Source organism: Uranotaenia lowii, chromosome 2 (assembly GCF_029784155.1).
Source record: "Uranotaenia lowii strain MFRU-FL chromosome 2, ASM2978415v1, whole genome shotgun sequence".
Lineage (NCBI taxonomy): Eukaryota > Metazoa > Arthropoda > Insecta > Diptera > Culicidae > Uranotaenia > Uranotaenia lowii.
Genome location: NC_073692.1, coordinates 133,244,201 through 133,265,822, shown reverse-complemented (window position 1 = coordinate 133,265,822; position 21,622 = coordinate 133,244,201). Strand labels below are relative to the sequence as shown.

The 21,622-nt window shown below is 35.8% G+C and overlaps 2 protein-coding genes across 3 annotated transcripts in view; one reads left to right on the top strand and one right to left on the bottom strand.

The window, feature by feature from the left end:
• Positions 1 to 21,622, bottom strand: part of LOC129744102 (trafficking kinesin-binding protein milt-like) — a 341,216-nt gene that overhangs the window by 253,669 nt on the left and 65,925 nt on the right. For both annotated transcript variants that reach the window (XM_055736475.1, XM_055736472.1), the window contains one exon: positions 18,706 to 18,915. In XM_055736475.1, coding sequence (XP_055592450.1) covers positions 18,706 to 18,915 — 210 coding nt within the window. The remainder of the gene's footprint in view (positions 1 to 18,705; positions 18,916 to 21,622) is intronic.
• LOC129744104 (uncharacterized) lies at positions 2,641 to 4,559 on the top strand. Its single transcript, XM_055736483.1, has 2 exons — positions 2,641 to 4,225; positions 4,307 to 4,559. The coding sequence occupies exons 1-2, from the start codon at positions 2,665 to 2,667 to the stop codon at positions 4,483 to 4,485; spliced, it is 1,740 nt and encodes a 579-aa protein (XP_055592458.1). The 5' UTR covers positions 2,641 to 2,664; the 3' UTR covers positions 4,486 to 4,559.

Below are 21,622 nucleotides of genomic sequence, written 5' to 3'. Positions count from 1 at the left end.
ACATCATAACAAAAGATGAGTTGCCGATTCATACGAAATCGTACCGCTACCCCTTTTGTCACCGAGAAGAGGTGCAGCGTCAGATTTCGAAAATGCTCGAGCAAGGCATCATACAACATTCTAGTAGCCCATGGACGTCCCCTGTGTGGATCGTTCCTAAGAAATTGGATGCTTCTGGAATTAAAAAGTGGCGTTTGGTGATCGACTACCGTAAATTGAATGAGAAGACGGTAGACGATCGATATCCAATTCCCAATATCACCGATATTCTGGATAAGCTAGGAAGGTGTATGTATTTTACTACACTGGACTTAGCCTCTGGCTTTCATCAGGTGGAAATTGAGAAAAAGGACATTCCAAAAACCGCATTCAGCGTCGAGAATGGACACTATGAATTTCTCAGAATGCCTTTTGGGTTAAAAAATGCCCCTTCCACTTTCCAACGCGTTATGGACAATGTGCTAAGGGAGCATATTGGTGTCATCTGCTTGGTGTACATGGATGACATCATCATCTTTTCAACCAGTCTAACTGAACACATAGATAACCTAGCAAAAATCTTTGCTACACTTGAAAAATATAATTTGAAAATTCAGTTAGATAAAAGCGAATTCCTTAAAAAGGAAGTTGCGTTTTTAGGGCACATCGTCACCTCCGACGGTGTTAAGCCAAACCCGGATAAAATTCAAATCATCAAAGAGTGGCCATTGCCCTCAAATGAAAAGCAATTACGTGGTTTCCTAGGCATACTAGGATACTACCGTAAATTTATAAGAGATTTCGCCAAGATAGCGAAGCCTCTTACTAATGCTCTAAGGAAAGGTGAGGAAATCAAACATTCAAAAGATTTCGTTGACGCCTTCGAGCGATGCAAAAATATTCTTTCAGGCAGCAACATTCTCCAATACCCTGATTTCTCTAAACAATTTGTTTTGACCACAGACGCCTCAAACTTTGCAGTTGGCGCTGTGCTATCACAAGGGCCAATCGGAAGCGATAAGCCAATAGCCTTCGCTTCCAGAACCCTAAATAAATCAGAGGAAAAGTACTCAGCTATAGAGAAGGAGCTACTAGCTGTAGTATGGGCTTGTAAGTATTTTCGACCATATTTGTATGGAAGAAAATTCGTCCTTTACACGGATCACAAGCCACTGACCTATGGCCTCAATCTGAAGGATACCAATAACCGACTCGTTCATTGGCGTCTTTCACTTAGTGAATTTGACTACGAAATACGCTACCGTCCAGGTAAGCAAAACGTAGTTGCTGACAGTTTGTCAAGAGTTCGAAATGAACTCAACAACCAAGAAAGCGTTTCATCTGATGATATGACGGTACATTCAGCCGATACAGATGACTCTGAATACATTAAATGCACCGAAATGCCACTTAATGCTTTTTCTAATCAAATTATTCTGAAAGTAGGTCCTGACGAAGCAGATAATTATGAGCAGATATTCCCTAGAGTGTATCGAAGAACAATCACTAGACTGGTTTTCGGAACACCCGTTATTTACAACATGTTTAAGGACTACATGGACTTGAAAAGGGTAAATTGCATTTACTGCCCAGAAAGTCTCATGAATTTAGTTCAAATAGTGTATAAAAACTACTTTAATAGAGCAAAACAGTTTAAAGTATTTTTTACACAAAAACTTAGAATAGACCTGAGAACACCAGAGGAACAAAACCTCATTATTGAGCAAACACATGATCGTTCTCATAGAGGAATTTGGGAGAACCATCAACAAATTTCCAACAGATTCTTCTTTCCAAAATTAAAATCAAAAATCAGAGATTACATTAAGTTGTGTGAAACCTGCCATAAAAATAAATACGATCGACACCCATTTAACATAATATTAGGTTCCACCCCAAACCCCGATAGACCTTTAGATATAGTTCATATCGATATCTTCATTGCCGAAAAACTATATTTTCTTTCAGCAGTTGATAAATTTTCCCGCTTTGGATCATTGACACATATTAAATCTAGAAGCATATTAGACGTAAGAAAAGGTCTAACCAAATTTTTCAAAATCTACGGAACACCTAAACAAATAGTATGTGACAATGAACCATCCCTGCGATCAGTAGAAGTACGAGGACTTCTACAGGATCTAAACGTTGACATTTATTTTACTCCTCCAAATCATAGCGAAAGTAACGGTACGGTCGAGAGATTTCATTCTACCATAGCTGAGATCTTTCGATGTATTAAACCTAGCTATGAAGACCTAAGCACGAAGGAAATCTTTTATATTGCTTGCACTCAATACAACAATAGTATTCATTCCGCTATCAAGATGAAACCACGAGAAGCCTTTTATGGACTAAAAGATGATCAGGAAAGACCCCTCGATATGGAATTGATGATCCAAAATCGCAATAAAGTTTACGACGACATCATATTAGCACACGATAAGTCGAAAAATAAAAACCTCAGCTACCACAACAAACACAGAGAAGGCGAACCAAATTTCAAACCAGACGAGGTCGCCTACAATAAAGTGCAAGGAATAAAAAAGAAGACCAAACAAAAGTATTTACCGATCATAGCCGTCGAGAACAAGGGCAGAATACTTGTTGACGATTCTGGTCGGGAAATACATAAAGAGAATCTGAAACGAATCTAATGCTTTATTAATATTTCAGAAGGACTAAATGGATCGGCTAGCACGGACACCCTTGATATTCCTTATCCTCATACTACTACCTTTATCCATCCACCCACAAACCATTCAAATCCACGATATCACAAACAACGCAGGAGCGTTGATTCTTAAAAGGGGGGAGGGAAAGATAGTTGCCGGCTATGATAGATTACTTCATGTCATAGACTTCGAAAAATTTGAAATTTCTATGTCCATTATAGAAAATGTCATTAACCAAATGCAAAACTCGACGAGTGATTTGTCTCAAATTATCAAAATGAAAATACGAGAAATAAAATTTATCCTTAGCACTTTGTATCCAAAATCAAATAGAAGCAAAAGGTCAATTAACATATTAGGAAGCACCATCAAATTAATCACTGGAAATCTAGATGCAGAAGACCTAAAAGTTATAAATAACAATTTAGATGAACTTAGAAAAACAGGAAACACTTTTATAAAACAAAATAACCGGCAAATTAGAATCAATTCCAAATTTGAAAATAGACTAGACTTACTAAACAAAGATATCAGAAATCATCAGAACACTTTGAATACAATTATGGAAAATGACAATTATCTTATATTTGAAAATCAAAAAATAGCAATAACATTTCAATTGGATACTTTTCTCGAACATTTAAAATCAATCGAATATGCTATACTACTGTCAAAAGTGAATATTATTAGTAAATTTATACTTACACCAAAAGAAATAGAAGTTATTTTGCAAGAGATAAAAGATCAGGGATTAGAAATTCAGCACCTAGACGACGCTAGCAACTTCTTGACGACCACCACACTCTTCAAAGGCTCATCCATCATCATATGCGTTAACATCCCACGTTTTCAACACACAACCTACGAGAAAGTCATCATTGAACCCTTACCGATATTCAACCATTCAGTAAAAATAACATACAACAAAGTTTTCATCAACGACAAGCAAATTCTGGCCATCAACTCTGAATGCCGAGAAAACAACAAAATTACAATCTGTGAGAGAAGACAACTACTTGAAATCAGCGACAGCCTTTGCGAAGTTCCACTTTTGAATGGACGTCATGGACAATGTCCTTTGTCAGAAAAGCCACCATCAGCAGAAACAAGAATAATTGCTCCAGGAACCCTATTGATTATAACCGCTCACCAAGGCGTAATCATCAATGGCACCTGCGGCATAACACCTAGAACGTTGACCGGAATCCATTTCGTAACGTTCCACAACTGTTCATTATACATCAAAAATGAACTTTTCGAAAATTACGAATTAAAGTTCGATCACCCATCAGTTCTACCAGTACAATTAACAAATATCAAAACCTTACATGTAGAACGACACGTAAACCTTTCGGAGTTGCATGAACTCAATTTGAAAAATAGACAACACTTGGAGACAGTGGACTTGACGTACCAGCTTGGCTTCGGATCATTCGGCACCGTCATCATTCTCATGGTTATACTCTTGGCCATCGGCATCATCAAGAATTGGCAGAAAGTAAAATCAGCAGATTGCTCGGGACGAGCAATATCTAAGGGGGGACGAGTTAAGGACGCGACCAGCCCGACACCTTCGAATACCGTGTCACCCGAACCAGTTGGACCTGCACACGCTAACACCCAGACAGCGTGGTCAGCAAGATGCCCGGCACCATCGAATATCGTGTCACCTGAACCAGGTGGGCCTGTACGCGCTAACACCCAGGTTGCGTGGTCAGCAAGATCGAATATGGGAACACATCAGTCAACAACATCGGTGATAGCCAAACCCAGGAATGCAGAGCCAACAATGGATCCCACTGGCGTGGTATCGTTGACAGGTGCAAGGTAGACACTTTTAGGGAAACGATAGGGCGTTAGGCTTCTGAAGTAATAAAATAAAATCATTATCGTTCAGACCGTGAAGTCGTGTAGTTCGTAGTTTAGTTTTTTAAAAACGAAAATTCCCGGTTCAATTACTTAATTTATACATTTGATCAAATTTATGTTAAAATCTCTTATAGTTATTAAAAAAAAATTATAATGAAAGCAGTCAAAATAGCCGATTTCAGAAACCGCGCATGTTTATGTTTTGAGTAATATTTCAGTTCCAATTAAATTAAAATGGTAGAAACTAATGACAAGCATAAGCCAAAGCTGAAATTTTGGCAAAGTTTTAGAATATCACACATTATTTTGCACAAAATATAGTAAGGGATGTCATTTAATGGTAATGCATGAATTTTGTTTATATGACTTTTTTTTATCAAATCAGTTATAAGCTCTGCTATTATATTACTGTTAAATTATGATTCGACTTAAAATTAAGGATTCAATGATAAAAAGTATAAATTTTAAATAACTTTTAAATTCGCCTCTTATTTCAATATCTTATCATTTAAAACTTTCCGTAAAGCTTCAATTTGTTGAATTTCTGATTTAAAACTGAAATAGAAAGAAAAATCACAAACCTTTTTGTATAGAGATTCTGTACACATGATTTTCAAAGTTCAATATATTACACCAAAATGTAGCAAAACCATTTTTGATTTTTTTTTTAATTTTTAGACTTTGTGTTTCATGAAAATTCGTTCATGCAATGTGATAAAAGCATATTTTTCTCAAACTGGACTGGTTAGATATGTTGGTTTATCATAAGGTTGCCAGAAATTTTTCAGCACGTTTATCTAAAAACCTGGCCCAAACCGAGAATTTGATTTCAAAAGTTTCGACAAAAATCCGGGCAATATCTTGGCAGATTTGGTCAAAATTCAGGATTACTCAAAAAAAATGGAGCAATTTTTTTGTTTTTGAAAAAATGAAAAGTGACGATTATAGATTCTATGAAATGAGAGGAATGTGAGAGTTTATTTCAAGCTCAATCCGAAAATATAAATGAGAAAGTGTCAAATTTTTCTGTCTGATTCGTCCAACTGACTTATAAATAGGCTTAGCTTCATTTTTTCAAGGTAGAAAACAAAATCCGGTGGTAAAATCGTGCGCAAAATATGTAGGCTGCTTGTGGGAAGATTTCGTAATTTCAGCAAAACGAACTGTTGAGGATAACCAAGGAGAAAACAATTGAAAAAAAAAATATGTCTGGTAATTTAGGAGACTGATGATCTGTGGAAGCTGAAAATCGGTCAGTGATTAAATATTGACGATTGACCCGATGTATGGCTAAATATACAAAGAAGACTGTCTCCGAACGCGACTGGCTTCGTATAAATGAATGAAGGGAAGGGAGCGATCTCAAATAACCATAGAAACATTCCTCGTATCCAAATACGTCTAATTTGGTTTCATTTGCTTGATTGGTTCTGGGGCTATGTAAAAAATTGTAAGGGAGCCCCCTTCCCTCCTTTCTATTTCTCCACTGGAAAAGAAAGGGTTCCAAATCAACATAAAAACATTTCTTGTACCGAAATACACTCCCATGCCAAATTTGGTTCTATTTGAATCGAGTTATGAAGACTTCTTACTTTTGTTTAAGAAACCCCCTCCCTCCTTCCAGTGAGATGGAGGAGTCGCAAACTATGATAGGAACCTTCCCCGGCTTTAGTATCCTCTACCTGCCGAGTTTCACGTAAATCGGTCCAGTTGTTTTCGAGTCAATAATGAACAGGCAGACAGACAGACAGAAATTCAGTTTTAATACATGTAAAGGGTTATACGGTCAAAATTTGGTCAATATCAACTTGACGTATTTCTTTCAATTTTGCATTTAAAAAACCTGAACACCCTTCATTTTGAAGGCGTGTGTGTGTAGAATGTTGCTTCTATTTTGATTTTGGAATTCACTCTCCAGTTGTCAAAATGTCGTCCCAGGAAGAAGAGCAGTGTATCAAAATTTTGCTCGCGCATCGCGGAAATCCGAGCAACTCGCACGCAAAGCTGGCAAAATCGCTAAAAGTTGCCAAATCAACCGTTACAAATGTAATGAAAGTGTTTGGGGAACGTTTGTCGACAGCCAGGAAGTCTAGATCGGGGGGAAATCGAAAACCGGAAGCCGCTGAGACGACAAAGAGAGTTGCCGGTAGTTTCAAGCGAAACCCTAACCTCTCTCTCCGAGATGCCGCAAATATGCTGGGTGTATCGTCCACAACCGTGCATCGAGCCAAAAAACGAGCCGGACTATCGACTTACAAGAAGGTAGTGACTTCAAATCGCGATGATAAACAAAATACGGCGGCCAAAGCGCGATCCCGGAGGCTGTACACGACAATGCTGACGAAGTTTGACTGCGTGGTAATGGACGACGAAACCTACGTCAAAGCCGACTACAAGCAGCTTCCGGGACAGGAGTTTTATACGGCAAAAGGAAGGGGAAAGGTAGCAGATATGTTCAAGCACATGAAACTGTCAAAGTTCGCGAAGAAATATCTGGTTTGGCAAGCCATCTGTACCTAGGGCTTAAAAAGTTGCATTTTCATAGCTTCCGGGACTGTCAACCAAAAAATTTACTTGAAAGAGTGTTTGAATAAACGTCTGCTGCCTTTCCTGAAGAAACACGGTTGTTCCGTACTGTTTTGGCCGGATTTGGCATCTTGCCATTACGGTAAAAAGGCCATCGAGTGGTACGCCGCCAACAACGTGCAGGTTGTTCCCAAGGACAAGAACAATCCCAACACGCCAGAGCTCCGCCCAATTGAGAAATAGTGGGCTATTGTCAAGCGGAACCTAAAGAAGACCAAAAAAACTGCTAAGGACGAGCAGCAGTTCAAGGCAAACTGGCTTTCTGCGGCGAAGAAGGTGAACAAGGTGGCTGTACAAAATCTGATGGCAGGGGTTAAGCGTAAGGCCCAGAAATTCGGATTTGGAAAAGCGGAAGCCTTACTGAATATTTTTCCTGAATTTTATACTAATGAAACTTGAAAAAGAAATTTAATTTGATTTATTAAATAAACGATTTCACCGATTTACACGCGTTTTCCCTTGACCAAATTTTGACCGTATCACCCTTTATAGAAAACCTCATTTTTTGTGCCTGAATTTCAAAACATTCATATTGTTTTTCGTTTAGTATTTAATTCCGGAGCTGAAAGATGATGAGTAACTAACAGCTCTGTACCTAGTACTTTGAAAGATCGAACGAATATGTGTCTTCAAATGTCACTTGAGCACTTCGCGGACATTGTAGGCAGACAAAAATATGAAGAAATGCCAACGACCCACAATATTAACAGTTATCCTCGACACTCGACGCCAGAACTTATCCATTCATTCATGTGTACCTTTTTCCGGTGCGACACAAAGACAAATAAATATGAACATACACAAAACGTTTTCAATTTGAATATTTTCTTAGAGACTTCTTGTCTACGGGCACCATATGCTTCGGTTAAGAACGACACATTCTTTCAGTCAAGTAGCATGAAGTGTTCCGAAGAATCACGCACGATTTCGTTCCGTTTTTTTAGCTTGTTAATTTTTCCCCATGGATTCAGCCGAGGTCGTCTAGTCGGATATGCTCGAGTAAAGTGTATTTTCATTCACGATTTCCCATGACAATCGAAAGGAAATGATCGACTCCCCTTACATGCTCATACCTGTGGCGACGCGTGCTGCGCTCGTGGGCGTTAAATTAACCTAATTGAATTAAATTAAATTGTTTCTTAGGTGTTGGTAGATAAATACATAAACATGCACCATGCCTTCAATTTGCGTTATATTTTCGTGTTAAGCAATTATGATTTCAGATTTTTACTTTGCTCGACTAAAGGGACAATATACTGATTTATTTCTAGCTGCTCTGTTCGTTCATTTGAAAAGAAAAGTAGCTTAAATGAAAAGGTCCTTGACTAAAGTATTAATCGGAATTAAAACTAATAGGTTTAAAGAACACGAAAATATTTAGATTTTATCCAGTATTTTTGTCATTTTTTTTGTCCAACTCCTCTCAGTATCTGCAATAAATAAGCCTTTGGGTTTGGCAATATAATTTTGGATTTCTTATGCTTAATGGGTGCATAGCAACGGAAGGTCAAAAGTGAAATAAACTATTCACAGGTCTGTCTACAAGATTAAAGCGTGTGGGAAAACATGACCAAGAAACTTGGGCAGCTGGTCAACGAACGTCCAACCCCCCAAAAAAACCTAAAATCCCACGTTTTCAATTACTCCGACCAAGAAAAGGTAAACAAAGGTGTCAATATTTAGTGCCATCATCAGGCAGTCAGTCAGCAGCCTACATAAACATTTTAATGACACTGCACAAAGGTGTCAAACTGCCGATTATAATCGGTAATTTCATAATTTATAAAATTGATTGACGAAATAGTTGAACCCATTGACAAAGTTTGTTTTATTTCAGTTTTTTTGCTGCGCGACATTTCTCAGCCCAGTATAACTGCGAAACCCAAACAACCGACAACGGGTGTTAGATTTACAACCGTAAACAGTTGATGATTTTACTTGAATGAACTTTAATGCGACAGGCGGCACCCCTCGAAGCCCAAAAAATAATTTTTAACTGGGCGCCCACCCGCCCACAAAGAAGACACAAGAAAGTCGTAAATCTGACTTGACCCGAGTACAGTTTTGACGGACCCCACAGCGTCTTTTGTTAATGGACCCAAATTAGGATGAACGATGGATGGCAATCAAATCCGACATCGCCTGGTAATCTCAAACCATCTAGTGAACTATAAATTTTATTTTCATTGTAACAAACTTCTTACATTGCCATTCACGATTCGTTTCGGATGCCAAGAGTCAATTTATCATTTCGGGTGGCTACTCGAGATTAAATGGCAGGCGCATTCCGATTGCGTTTTAAGAATTCAGCAGAAAATTTATTCACTTAGATTTCACTTTCGTTGGCAGCGCTCAAGTTTTGGGCGAAATTGATGTGCGAATTTCGGCTCCGGTTGATGGCCGGGCGGCGTAAAGTGGAATTAAGTTTTGACGTATTTCTGCAACGAATGGACAGATTTGACTTTCGTTTTTCATGAAGTTTTCCGTGATCGGTGTGATTTTTGGACATAGTTACTTAGTTACATTTCATGAATTCATATCAGAATGATTTGGGTTTTCACTTGAAGATAAGGAAGGAATTAACTTAGACAAATGCCAACGATCTCATCTTTGAAACGCTATCCAAGGATATGAGAACTAAAAATCTCAAAAAGTATCTTTTTCTTAACTCTTTAATGCATAGTGTTATTTCAAAACATCATTCATTTAAGTTCAAGTATTTAGGAATGTAACGCGTAGCGATTTTTGAGTTATATTTTCACAAAAAATATACTAGAGTTTAATAGAAATTCAATCCAATAGAGATCCATGGTATTTTTTCAACGATATTTTGATGTATAAGTGAGATATCGAATAAAATATCCAGAAAATTTAAGAGCAATTTTGTTTAAAGCAGTTTTTGGAAAATCGCTGTTATTTCTCCAGATTTGGAAATTCTAACTTTGTTTGGAAGAAATTTGTAAAATCCTAATAAAATAAATCAGAGATTTAAAAAAATTAAATTTGAAGGCCCATGACTTTTATAAGACTCAAAATAATAGTTTCATACCTGTTGAGTTGAGTCGTTGGAATGAAAGTTATATTATTTCACTGATTTAATAATTTCTATCCTTATTTAAAACCCCGATATAATACACTTGACAGTGGATTGTAGCCTTTCTTACAGTCTGTAAATCATATTTAAATACATATGTGACAAAATAATAAACAAATGGAAGATTAATAAATAATAGATTGATAATTTATGATCAATGAACTGAAATGAATATAAAAACTAAAATTTAAAAAATTTTATAAAATAAAAATATTTGAATATTGCCTGAAAATTGTTCTAGAGTCACGTTTCCAAATATGAACATTTTGTGCAAATCGTTTGAGAATCAAGAGAAATATAGAGCATTTAAACATTAAGTGTCAAATTGACTCTCTAGATTTCATTATGTAGTTAGCTTTTTGTCTGGACTATGGACTAGTTGGTTTTGATTTGACAACGTCTTTGAAGCTAACTCTATAAGCTAGTAGCTGATCCCATACGAATTCCGTTTCGCTTTCAACTTGGAATATGTCATGGACAGTTTGTATGAAAGTCAATTGCCAGGCATTATCCATATGCACTTCCAAATTCATTGTTAAGTAATAGTTACAAAAATATTAGACGATTACTTTCTCTGTTGTCTGCTACTAAATTTGAAAACTGGAATCAATAAACCGTGCCAAAAACCACCGTGTATAAATTTCGACTCGATCGTTGCATAACAACGCAATTATTTCCAAAAAGTTAAACCACTTTCGGTGGCCTCTGATACAATCTTTGATATCTGAAATCGATCGCTCGTCCCTCAAAACTCTCGTGAACCAATTTTCATCTGAATCCGATGTATAATAACGACAATATCGCATTAACAGTGAATATTTAATATGCACGACCCCTGACTTTAATTTGGATAAGTGAAATCGATTGTTTGTCGCTAATAACTCCTATGTGCAAATTTTCATCCCAATCCGATGTATAAAAACGTCAATATCACTAAGATATTAAATAGTTAATATGGACGACCCCTTTTGTCAGCCTCTTACACTGAATTTGATACCTCAAATCGATTGCACGTCACTCAAAACTATTGTGTACCAATTTTAATCTGAATTTAATGTACTTATAATAACGTCAATCACGCAAAAACAGCGAACAGATAATATGGACGACCCCTTTCGTTGACAACTTACATAAAATTTAACACCTGAAATTGATTGCTCGTCTTTCGAAACACTCATAAGCAAATATTCAACAAAATCCGACGAAAAGTAACGTCAATATCGCGAAAACAATATTTGTCTTGTATGGACGACCCCATTCAGAAGGGGTCATCCGAAAATCTGATAACATTTTTCATCATTCCTGGTCCTAATGAGCATCCATGCCATGCCATCCATCCAACGGAAAGTTTTATTCGACCTTATAGACATAGCTTGAAGAGTCCCTTCAGAGCTCTCTTAAAACTACCCACAGCTCTTTTAAAACTATGCCATGGAATCTGATAGGAATTTTATAATGGTAGCTTTCTGTTTCCGTGTTTTTTTTCTCGTGTTATCACTTACTCTCCCAAGCATATGATGATTGTTGAAGATTGCATTTAAATATTTTTAAAAATGTTTTCATTTATTTATATCTTAGCATGAAACTTCCTGCAACCTAAGATTTCTGGTGAAATATATACGAAATAGCATCAAAACATAAGCGCGCCTCAAAGAAAATCAAGGTTGACCACATTTTAAGCATTTTTTAATTTAAAAAATAATAATTTAAGAAAAATATAAATTTGCTGAATACCGAATATTGACCTTTTCAACTATTCGGCCAAACGAATATTCGGTCGAATATTTGGTCGAATATTCTGTTGAGTTTTCAATAGAAATACTTCTATTTGTACTGCTTTTTGTAATAGAAATCTTCTATTTCTGCCATTTAAATGTCCCTTAAGTTTTTGGTCGATTTTTCCAAATAGATGGATAAGATCTTGTAGAGGTCTCTTTGATTTCCAAAATGTCACCATTAGCTTAAAGGACATCAGATGATTTGTCGCTTCTAGGACGTTTATCACAAAAGAGATTGGATTCTGGTGAAATCTGAAACAAAATATATCAAAACAGACTTTAGCTATTGTAATTTGAATCATCGACGTTTTTCGGCGGATTTTAGAATCAAAACGTTATTACCAGTTGTCCAGACGTTTCGAGCTACTATGGCTTTCGCTCCTCTTCAGTGGACACTAAAATTATATTTTAAACAATGAATTTTTATCTAAATTTACAATATTTAAAATCTTACATAAATTTAGATAAAAATTCATTGTTTAAAATATAATTTTAGTGTCCACTGAAGAGGAGCGAAAGCCATAGTAGCTCGAAACGTCTGGACAACTGGTAATAACGTTTTGATTCTAAAATCCGCCGAAAAACGTCGATGATTCAAATTACATTAAAGCGCGGCGATAAACAATATTCCATGACTTTAGCTATTTGAAATTGCTTTTTTTTATATCGAATTAGATGAATATGCAGATTTTGCTAGATGTCAACAAAATAGTTGCCAAATAGAACGATGAACTTTAACCTTACGCATACAATGTTTTCTACAACACGTATCCACACGGCCAGGTCTGAACGTTTTTTTTTTCAAAAATTTGGAAAAAAAAAGAGAAAATCTGAACAGAAAATTGGCATTTTTCTCAAACATATAAGAGGAAAAAGAAATAAAATTACTTGAAATTTAAAGTTTTCATTGAATTACAACAGCAGTGTTCAAATCGTATCTAACGAATAAATTCGAAATGTTTATAAAATATGTGGCCATCCTGATCAGATTTAACTTTTCTCGAATTCTTCATTTGGTTTATGGGCAAGCCTGGGTATATCAAGAAAATTTGGAATAAAAGATAATCTAAGTATAAAGCTATCTGCTATGAAAAAAAAACACGGATACATCTAAAACGTTTAACTGAAAGCATCAAGTTTTGATGATTTTGTAGATTTTTCAATATTTCTTTCGGATATTTGATAAATTTTCCAACATCAATTGAAAGATTTGGGAAGTCTGTTTTTATAATAAATTTAAATAATAAATATTCGGCCTATTCGGCCGAATACTTAGCTCAACTATTCGGTGAGCCGAATATTCGGCTTAACGTTTTTTTGGCGGTATTCGGCGCCGTATATTCGGCCAACCGAATATTCGGTACATCTCTAATTACAACACGAACGGAAAACACGCTCATGATGGATATATCAATTTTTGAGTAAGAGAAGTTTGTCGCAATAAATGTGAACATTTCGATTTGTTACTTGCCAATTGTTGTTTTTGTTTCCTTTTTTCTATGAGGATGGTCAATTAACTTTAAATAACAAGTAGGTATTGTAATCAAATAACCTCAGACTGTTTTGGAATAGATCATTTTCTGTCATCAAAAGCCTGGCCTCAAAGCTTAATAGCTGAAATTCGTATTTTCATCGTTCTAAGAAGATTTACCTTAGTCAGTGTTAGTTTTTGCTTTTTATGTTTTTTTTTTTTGTGGAAACTAGCGAACCGTTGACCAAATTTATCTATCAGCTTAGATAGGGTTGTTGTTTAAATAACTGTTTTGAAAGTTGCTAGTCTAAGTTTATTGGAAATGAAATTATTTTCTTGATTCGAAACAAGTCAGATATTGAATGTTTTTTAAAATAAAATGTATCCAATCCAAGCCAATAATTTATCTAAACAAAAAACAAAATATAAGTTGTATAGCACAATACTCAAAAAATGTGATGAAGCTCCTCTTCTCCGTCTTCGGTGAGGAGAAGCTGGTAGATGCAGTCTTCTAGGCATGTTCAAGGGCGGTTCATCCAGAAAGAATTTCGTTAACTCTGGATTGAATGATGTAAATATAGATTAACAAGTGCTCTATTTGGCGTTGAATGAAACTTTTTCTAAGGACTATGTCTTCAGGATTAAACTCTATTCGCACTGGATTCAATTGCAATTGTTAGTCTATGGATACTGTGGTTATATGAACTACCAATATTATATTTTATTTAACTGAAAGAGCATACTTAGAATAACATATAAATATTATTCAATCAAGAACAAATTTATTGTTTAATACACTTATTTTAATCGAATCACAAAAAACGTTTGTTCACAGTTAGTGCTTTTATTCGAACCCTAAGAATTCAGCGATTTTTTTTTCCTGTTGGGGAGAGAGTCCACTGCGACCATTAAGTTGATCTATTGTGGTATTACCCCGCGTTATTATTTTTACTTTGCTATGCTACTTGACACCCCTGCACTATTGGTTGAAGATGCAGTTGTTTACCGGTAGCACTACGAGCACACACATAACTAGGTAGGATCTCCAAGTGCAATCTAAGTTCCCTTGAAAAGATCCATCCACATGCATGTGCTGCATCATTGAGGCGTACAATTCCAAGGTATACCCGGCTAGCATTTCACAAATGCTAAAACCGCCAACCTTCATCATACTATGTGTGCCAGGTTATGTCACGACCGGGATTCGATCTCATGAACGTTGGCTTAGAAGACAAGTGTGCTATCCTCTAGGCCACGATCTGCTGGCTTCAGCGATTAATGATGTGGACTGATTTGCGATTCTTTTGAAATTTGAATGCGGATGCAAGTTGTTTTTATTTTTCAGATGAATTAAGCTGTGTTAATTTATATCATTTTGAGAGCCCGCTTTTCTCAAAGCCATCACTCAAAATCCTTCCAAAACAGGTTATGCTATCTCAAAAATAGGTTAAAAAAGTTCAAGCGTGTATATGTTCTTCTGTCACTAAGTTTTATCATGCCTACAACCACTGTTCCAATAACACAGTTTTTTCAACTTGGCTTGAACGCCAGTTTTAAAAGAGCATTGAGTGCATTATTAAAACAGGTACTAAAGCCTTAGTAAAATCAGGAAAGTACGTGTTTTATTGAAGCTTTTTCAATACTTTTGCAACTTTTTTACAACACTCTCAACCCTCCAAAGCTCTTCAGGTCAATATGGCCCGAAGCTCTCATTTCAAAAGACTTTATCATCATTCCAATATACTGAAGAACTGGGAATTTTAATAGACCAAGTATGTTCTATGATAATGATCAAATAACGACAAAAAATTAAAATTTGAGTTTTGAAAATCGGATAATTGGGAAATCAAATACAGCTAAGCAAAGCCAAAATTGAATGTCATTTTTTTTTAAGTAATATTTTTTTATATCAGACGGCTAGCAGTGTTATTGGCATGATTCGCAATTGAATCGGAAGTTGAGATGAGCAGGAATTTTGGCGGTTGTACATTTTTGTGCTGGTGATTCTTTTGCAAATCCGGAAAAGCTTTCTGCGGCGTGGGCTTGTGATATAGCTCAGTTGGCAAGTCTGTTGTCTCCTGAGCCGATGTCCACGAGTTCGAGCCCAAGAGTAAACATCGAACACAGTTGTACCGGATAGTTTTTCAATAACGATCCGCCAACTGCAACGTTGATAAAGTCGCGAATGCCATAAAGATGGTAAAACGACTATAATCGAAACAAAAAAAAAAATTCTGCGGCGTTAACTTCCACAAAACTGTGATGTGAACTGTGACCTCAAAATGATGAATATGGGCCTAAATAAACCTGTAAAATCAATATTAAGACTTAATTTGGTTTTAACTGCAAGATAGTGCTGCCATCTACGACTTGAAACTGGAATGAGTGTGGTTTACTGAAAAAAAAAAGTTTTTGAATTGCAACCTGTTTTTTTTTGTCTGATTCGTGGTTTTCAACCATTCATATTTTAACAAGCAAAACACAAAGTGATACTATTCTTATTTCGCTCACTGTATCTATACATTGTCTGATAGATGGATTCTTGACGATTTCAAACATCAATCAAACACTTAAATACTGAAAAGTTGTCAGAAGTTATGAGTATTTTAAAAATAAAATTGATTTTTCGGACTTTTTACTTTCTGAATATTTTGCGAACGGCTTTGGAAGGTTAAAATAGTGTTTTATTCAATTTTTAGCAAAACGCGCTCTTTTAAAACACACGATTAATGAAGCATAACATAAGATACAATAAAACAGTTTTATAAATTGTATGCTATGGAAAAGTCTTCATGAAACAATAATAAAACTCAAAAAAGCCAGTTGGCTTAATCTGTGTTACTTGGGAACGGAGCATCCATAAAAAAGTAATGTTTTTTTTTAGGATTTAGTTAATTCATTGGGGTTCCCAGATGATTGTTTTTTTTTTTAATTTCAATGTGTCTAAAAAAGTCTTAAGGCGCCAAACTTCAAAAGTGTTGTATCGACACTCTAGAGCGGATGACGGCAAATTTATATTGAACTAGTTTGGTGGCTATTTATTAAAACTGTTTTATTTTCTTAAACTCAAGTCAATTTTGTCAGGTGGTATTTGAACAGTATTTTATCATTAGAACGTTTTCAATTACTTTCTAATATATTCATGGTTCCATAGCCCAAACTTTTCTTTAAACTTGCGTTTTGTACATTTTGTTGCAATTCAATCCAAAATATAACCTGTAAATAGTGAAAACAGCCAATATTCAACTGTTAGTGTATGGTACCCACTTTAGCACCCGCGATATCACCCAAAAGCTATAATTATTTATCTTTTCATTATCATGATCACGTTCCGGGGTGACAATTGCTGATTTGTACCACACGACGTTGTCGTCTTCCGTACAAACTTGCCATTGCCACTATATTTGAAGCAAGCGACAGGACGCATTGAAGCGAATCATAGTTTTCCCCCAGCTTGGCACCACCACGAAAATAAGTAAGTAACTGCGCCGCCGATACGCATCGAAGCCCCAAAAAATAAGTGGGTACTCCAATAGAGGAAAGTGATGAAAACATGCATGGAGATTGGAAAGGGAAGAGAAAAAAACGACAGAAATTGTCGCATTTTGTTGCAACAACTTAGATTGTAGAGTTGCAAAATAAAACAAACGATCTCCTATTGGAATGCGCATGCCACTCGAAGCGAAGCAGGTTAATTCGAAAATAAAGTCCATATATTGCATAAAATCGGAGCTTTAGTCTGATTCTTTTCGTTTTTTTTTGTTTCGGATGAATCGGCTAATAATGCATGTACCCTTAAATGGGTGTAATTTAGATCGGAAAAACCTAACCAGAAGATTTACCAACTGCATGGAGTTTCCTTGACAGAAATACCTACTAATCTCAATCATACATCGATACATATTTCCCAACTCGTTTTCCGCCTCATTTGTTGCCCTTTTTTATCTAGTAACATAGTTCTGGTAAATCGAGGGAGGGCTAGAGGCGCCCCTCTTGGCGAGATCTCTTAATCATCCATGTAAATGTTCAGCCGGCATCGATTCAGATTTCCGAGTGTCCCATTAAAACAAGTGCCTGGGCGGCTACTTACTTGAAACTAGAGGCAAATATACAGCTGATTGGATTCGGAAAACGACAGAGAAACGCCACCCGCGGATTACATGATCCTCAACAGAGAAACACCCAGAGGAAGCTAAACCAAAAACAAAACTGAGAAATGGGCGAAACAAGCACAGCAGGCCAGATACCTTTAAGTATAACTTTCAAGATTAGAGTGTAATGGGCGGTTACCAACCAATCCACGCATCATCTTAATCGCCGCGGCTAACGATGCCTGGAACGTATCATCACGCGCCGATTATGATTATTATGATATGCCCATCGGGGGGATGAAAATTGCAATATGATTTAAAAACGAAGCGGCAGCACCCGGTCTGTAATTAAGGAAATCTGTGGTATTTGCGCTATTGAGCAATTAAATTTTTAAAATTGTTCAGAGAAACTTTAACATGGCATTCATGACTAAAAATCACTTATTTATGTGTTACCCCCCAAAATTGGAATAAGGGGCGAAAATGCTATGAATTATTAAAACACTTTCTATAAGAAAATGAATGCTTTTAAAATTTGAATGTGTGAGAAATATTAAACGTTCTTCCAGGATATCACGCAAGATACATTTAGAAATAAATCTACAAACAAAAGCAAGTGCAAATAAATACCTAGCAATAAAATTTCAAATTGCTTTGAAATTTTTTTGCAAATAACGAATCGAACCACAAAACAACCTCTTCAAATTGCTGAGCTCAGACATTCCGTTTGTTCACTGTAAATCCAAAGGTGGTGATAAGATAAACAAACCTAACGAATACAGCCGAACACATGATCACACTATCGACGATGGATTCGTCGAATTGAAACGTGCGAAATCAACCATCATCGACGAAAACGTATCTTTGGCATTTTTAGACTGATTTGTTGAACGAAGCGAAATGTGAAAAGAAAAACAACACCGGCAAAAGCACCATAAATGGGAAAAACGAGCAGCACTGTTTTCTTTCTGGCTCCTATGGCGCCACCTGACAGCCACTAGCCTAAACTAGACTAGGTTTCGGTAGGCTGCCCAGCAGAGTACGCTGGCTGAATCAGGGTTCATTGACGTATTTTGGATCACACATTTGAATTAAATAATTAATTTGAAAACTTTGAAGTTTAATGATTCTTCTAATGATAAGTTAAATAGTGGGTACTTACGGAAATAGTTGAGGACCTCCCGTGCCTGCTCGTTGCTCAATCCTAGCCCGTCCTGCGAGATCGGAAGGGCCGGATAGTTGACGAACCAGTCCTGGTTTTCGTAACCGCCGAAGGTGGTGGTCGTGTCGGCCCGGATCCGGTACTTCGGGATCTGCTCCTCCAGCAGCGAGAAGATTTCCACCTCCGGCAGGTTCTCGGAGCTGCACACATCTGTTTGGGGAAAATGAAATAGAACCGAATTATTGACTGGCTTATTGATTGGATTGCATTTATTTTCAGCAATACAGATTTTTGTCATTTTTGAGAATATTAGGTATCTAGGTAGCATGAGAACAATATACATAACAAGGTACCAAAATAAATTAATTTATTCATTTATTAAGAATTTTTGGAGATTCCGATGAATTTGTGAGAATGATCCTATACCTATGATGGTTACCACTAAAATGTGTCAGTTGATTTCTTAAAATCTGATCATGAGAAGGGACTATTTGAGATTGTTTTATTTAGAACTGTTCAGTTAATCAGTGCCTATGATATAAAGTATGTTGGATCACTAGCACTATCTAACAGCTTTTTTAAGTGTTAAAATTGTAGTTGGAAATCTATTTAAGAATTCGTTTCAGACCACCAATTGAACATAAATTTATAGTAAGAAATTCCACCACACCAGACTTGAATTAAGAAGTTAGCATCAAAATAAAGATTTGGATTTGAGTTTAAGATTTAAACTGAGAATCTACATTCAATATTGATAAGATGACTTGGAATCAAAATTCGAGTCAGAAGTAAGAGCAAGATTGTCGTCTGGAATTTCAAATTTTCAATATAATTTGCAAATTTTCTAGAATTGTCTAGGTTTCTTCAAGTAGGTACATTGGACAATTTGTAAAAAGTTAACGAGAATCGACTACAGTTTTTTTTGGTGGAAACATTAGTGTCCATTTAGTAAATCATAAATTCAGAGAACAATTTTATAAATAAAAAAAAATAGGGAAGAACTTTTTATATTTTATCGTTCGACATTGCTTTCAGATTTCAGCTTATCTTGTTCATAGCATATACATTTCCCAAAAAGGGAAAAACTTATTGGAAAGTAGTATTCAAAATTCAAATTCAGCTGAGTAAAGGGTAGTAAAATAAATTGATAAAATCCCTCTCTAGGAACTGACGGAACACTTAAAACAAAACGAAAATTTCAAAACAAGTGTGCGTTTTATGTGCCTTTAACAAACTGTATGTCGATATGCTTTTCATTGAACAATTATTCAGCTTAAAAGTGCCATCCGGCACCATTTTGGAACTTCTATGCAGCTCAGGTGATACAAACGTTTCTTTGCATTTTGACTAGTCTTCTTATTTAACACCAAACATACACTTAGTAGGGTAACGGACTTATTTTGGACCAGGGAACCTATTTTGGACCACCTTGTCTAGCGGCGCGGTCAAATGACTACAAACTAACACGTTTTTGCTAAAACTCTCTTGCAAAGATAGTAGATATAAAGATACCCAGCTCTTGACATTTTTCATATAAATTCCAACAGACATTCTTTCTACAAACATCAGCACAACCTGCTGACGAAAAAGTCAACATTTCTCACAAATTGTGTTTAAAGATCCGAGCGTGCAGATCATGATGCACTCTGATATGTTTTCAATCAATTTAAAATTATTCAAAATGCACTCTGAAGTAATTTGATTAAATTTTGCAGAAACAAATGCTACTGACTTAGTAAAATTGAGCTAACCGCATTCAGATTCATCGATTGTGAAAAAACTTAAACTTAAACAGTTAAAATAATAATGAAAACATTAACGTTCACAATGCTTTTAATTTGATTATTTATATCAGCAATGAATAAAAAAAGTGTATAAAGAAAATAATAATTTAAGAATACTTTACAATTTATAATTTAAGAACATAGTGAAAAGTTGAATTTCAAGCCAGTCTCAGTGTTTAAAATTTCTTAAGGTTTTATTTTTTGATTACCTCAATGTGATAACATTCCTTCGGTTAAATCAGAGGAATCGAAATTAAAACATCTTAGGAGGTTTTAAACTCTGAGACCAGTTCAAAATTCATCTTTCAACTATTTTTAGTTACTGGCTAGAGAAGATTTTTCATTTTCACCTGAGGTGTACCGCTACCTTTATTTACTCTGTTAAATTTGTACATAGAACTAAATTTAGCTAAATGGCCTGCAAAAAAATCAGTTAGAAAAAACACAATACTCAAAGTGCTGCATGATAGAAACAGCTGGATCAACTTATAAAACTGTGGCATTTTATTTTATCTGAAGTGTCGTGTTAAATTTTGAAGAATATTATTTTATTATTATTTTGCAAATTTTGAGTCTTCTTTAAAGTGAAACAATCATGCTGATAATTTTTTTTTTGGAAATTTGGATATTGTGCAATCTTTTGCAGTCACAAAAAGCGGTTAGCGAGTAGAAAAATTAAAAAAAAAAAACTAATTTAAATAGGTACTGATTTGAAATATGGCACAAATGTCACAATCCACAGATCTAAAGTGTGCAGTCCCATTTTGTGCGCTGCACATAAAATAATCCACACCCTCATTTCTGACACTGGAGATTTTTGAGTGCAAAAATTAGTTATTGTTAATGGGACTTTTGATTGCTGTGATTTGAGTACATGTGTCCCACCGTGTGATAAAAACTGCTTTACATGAGTTTTTTCTGCTAACAGTATTCACTGTGTTTTAGTTGCATTTCTGCCGTCATATTTGATGGTGGCGCTTATTTTTTTTTTGTCTCCCGGTTTTCATAAGAGTTGGGAATCTTTATATAAACTATTTTTGCTCTCTTGTTTCTCAACCGTTTGCTACAAAATTTATAGTGTTTGGAAGCTTATAATGAGACTCAAATATGATTCACAGACAATATTCAGCTAC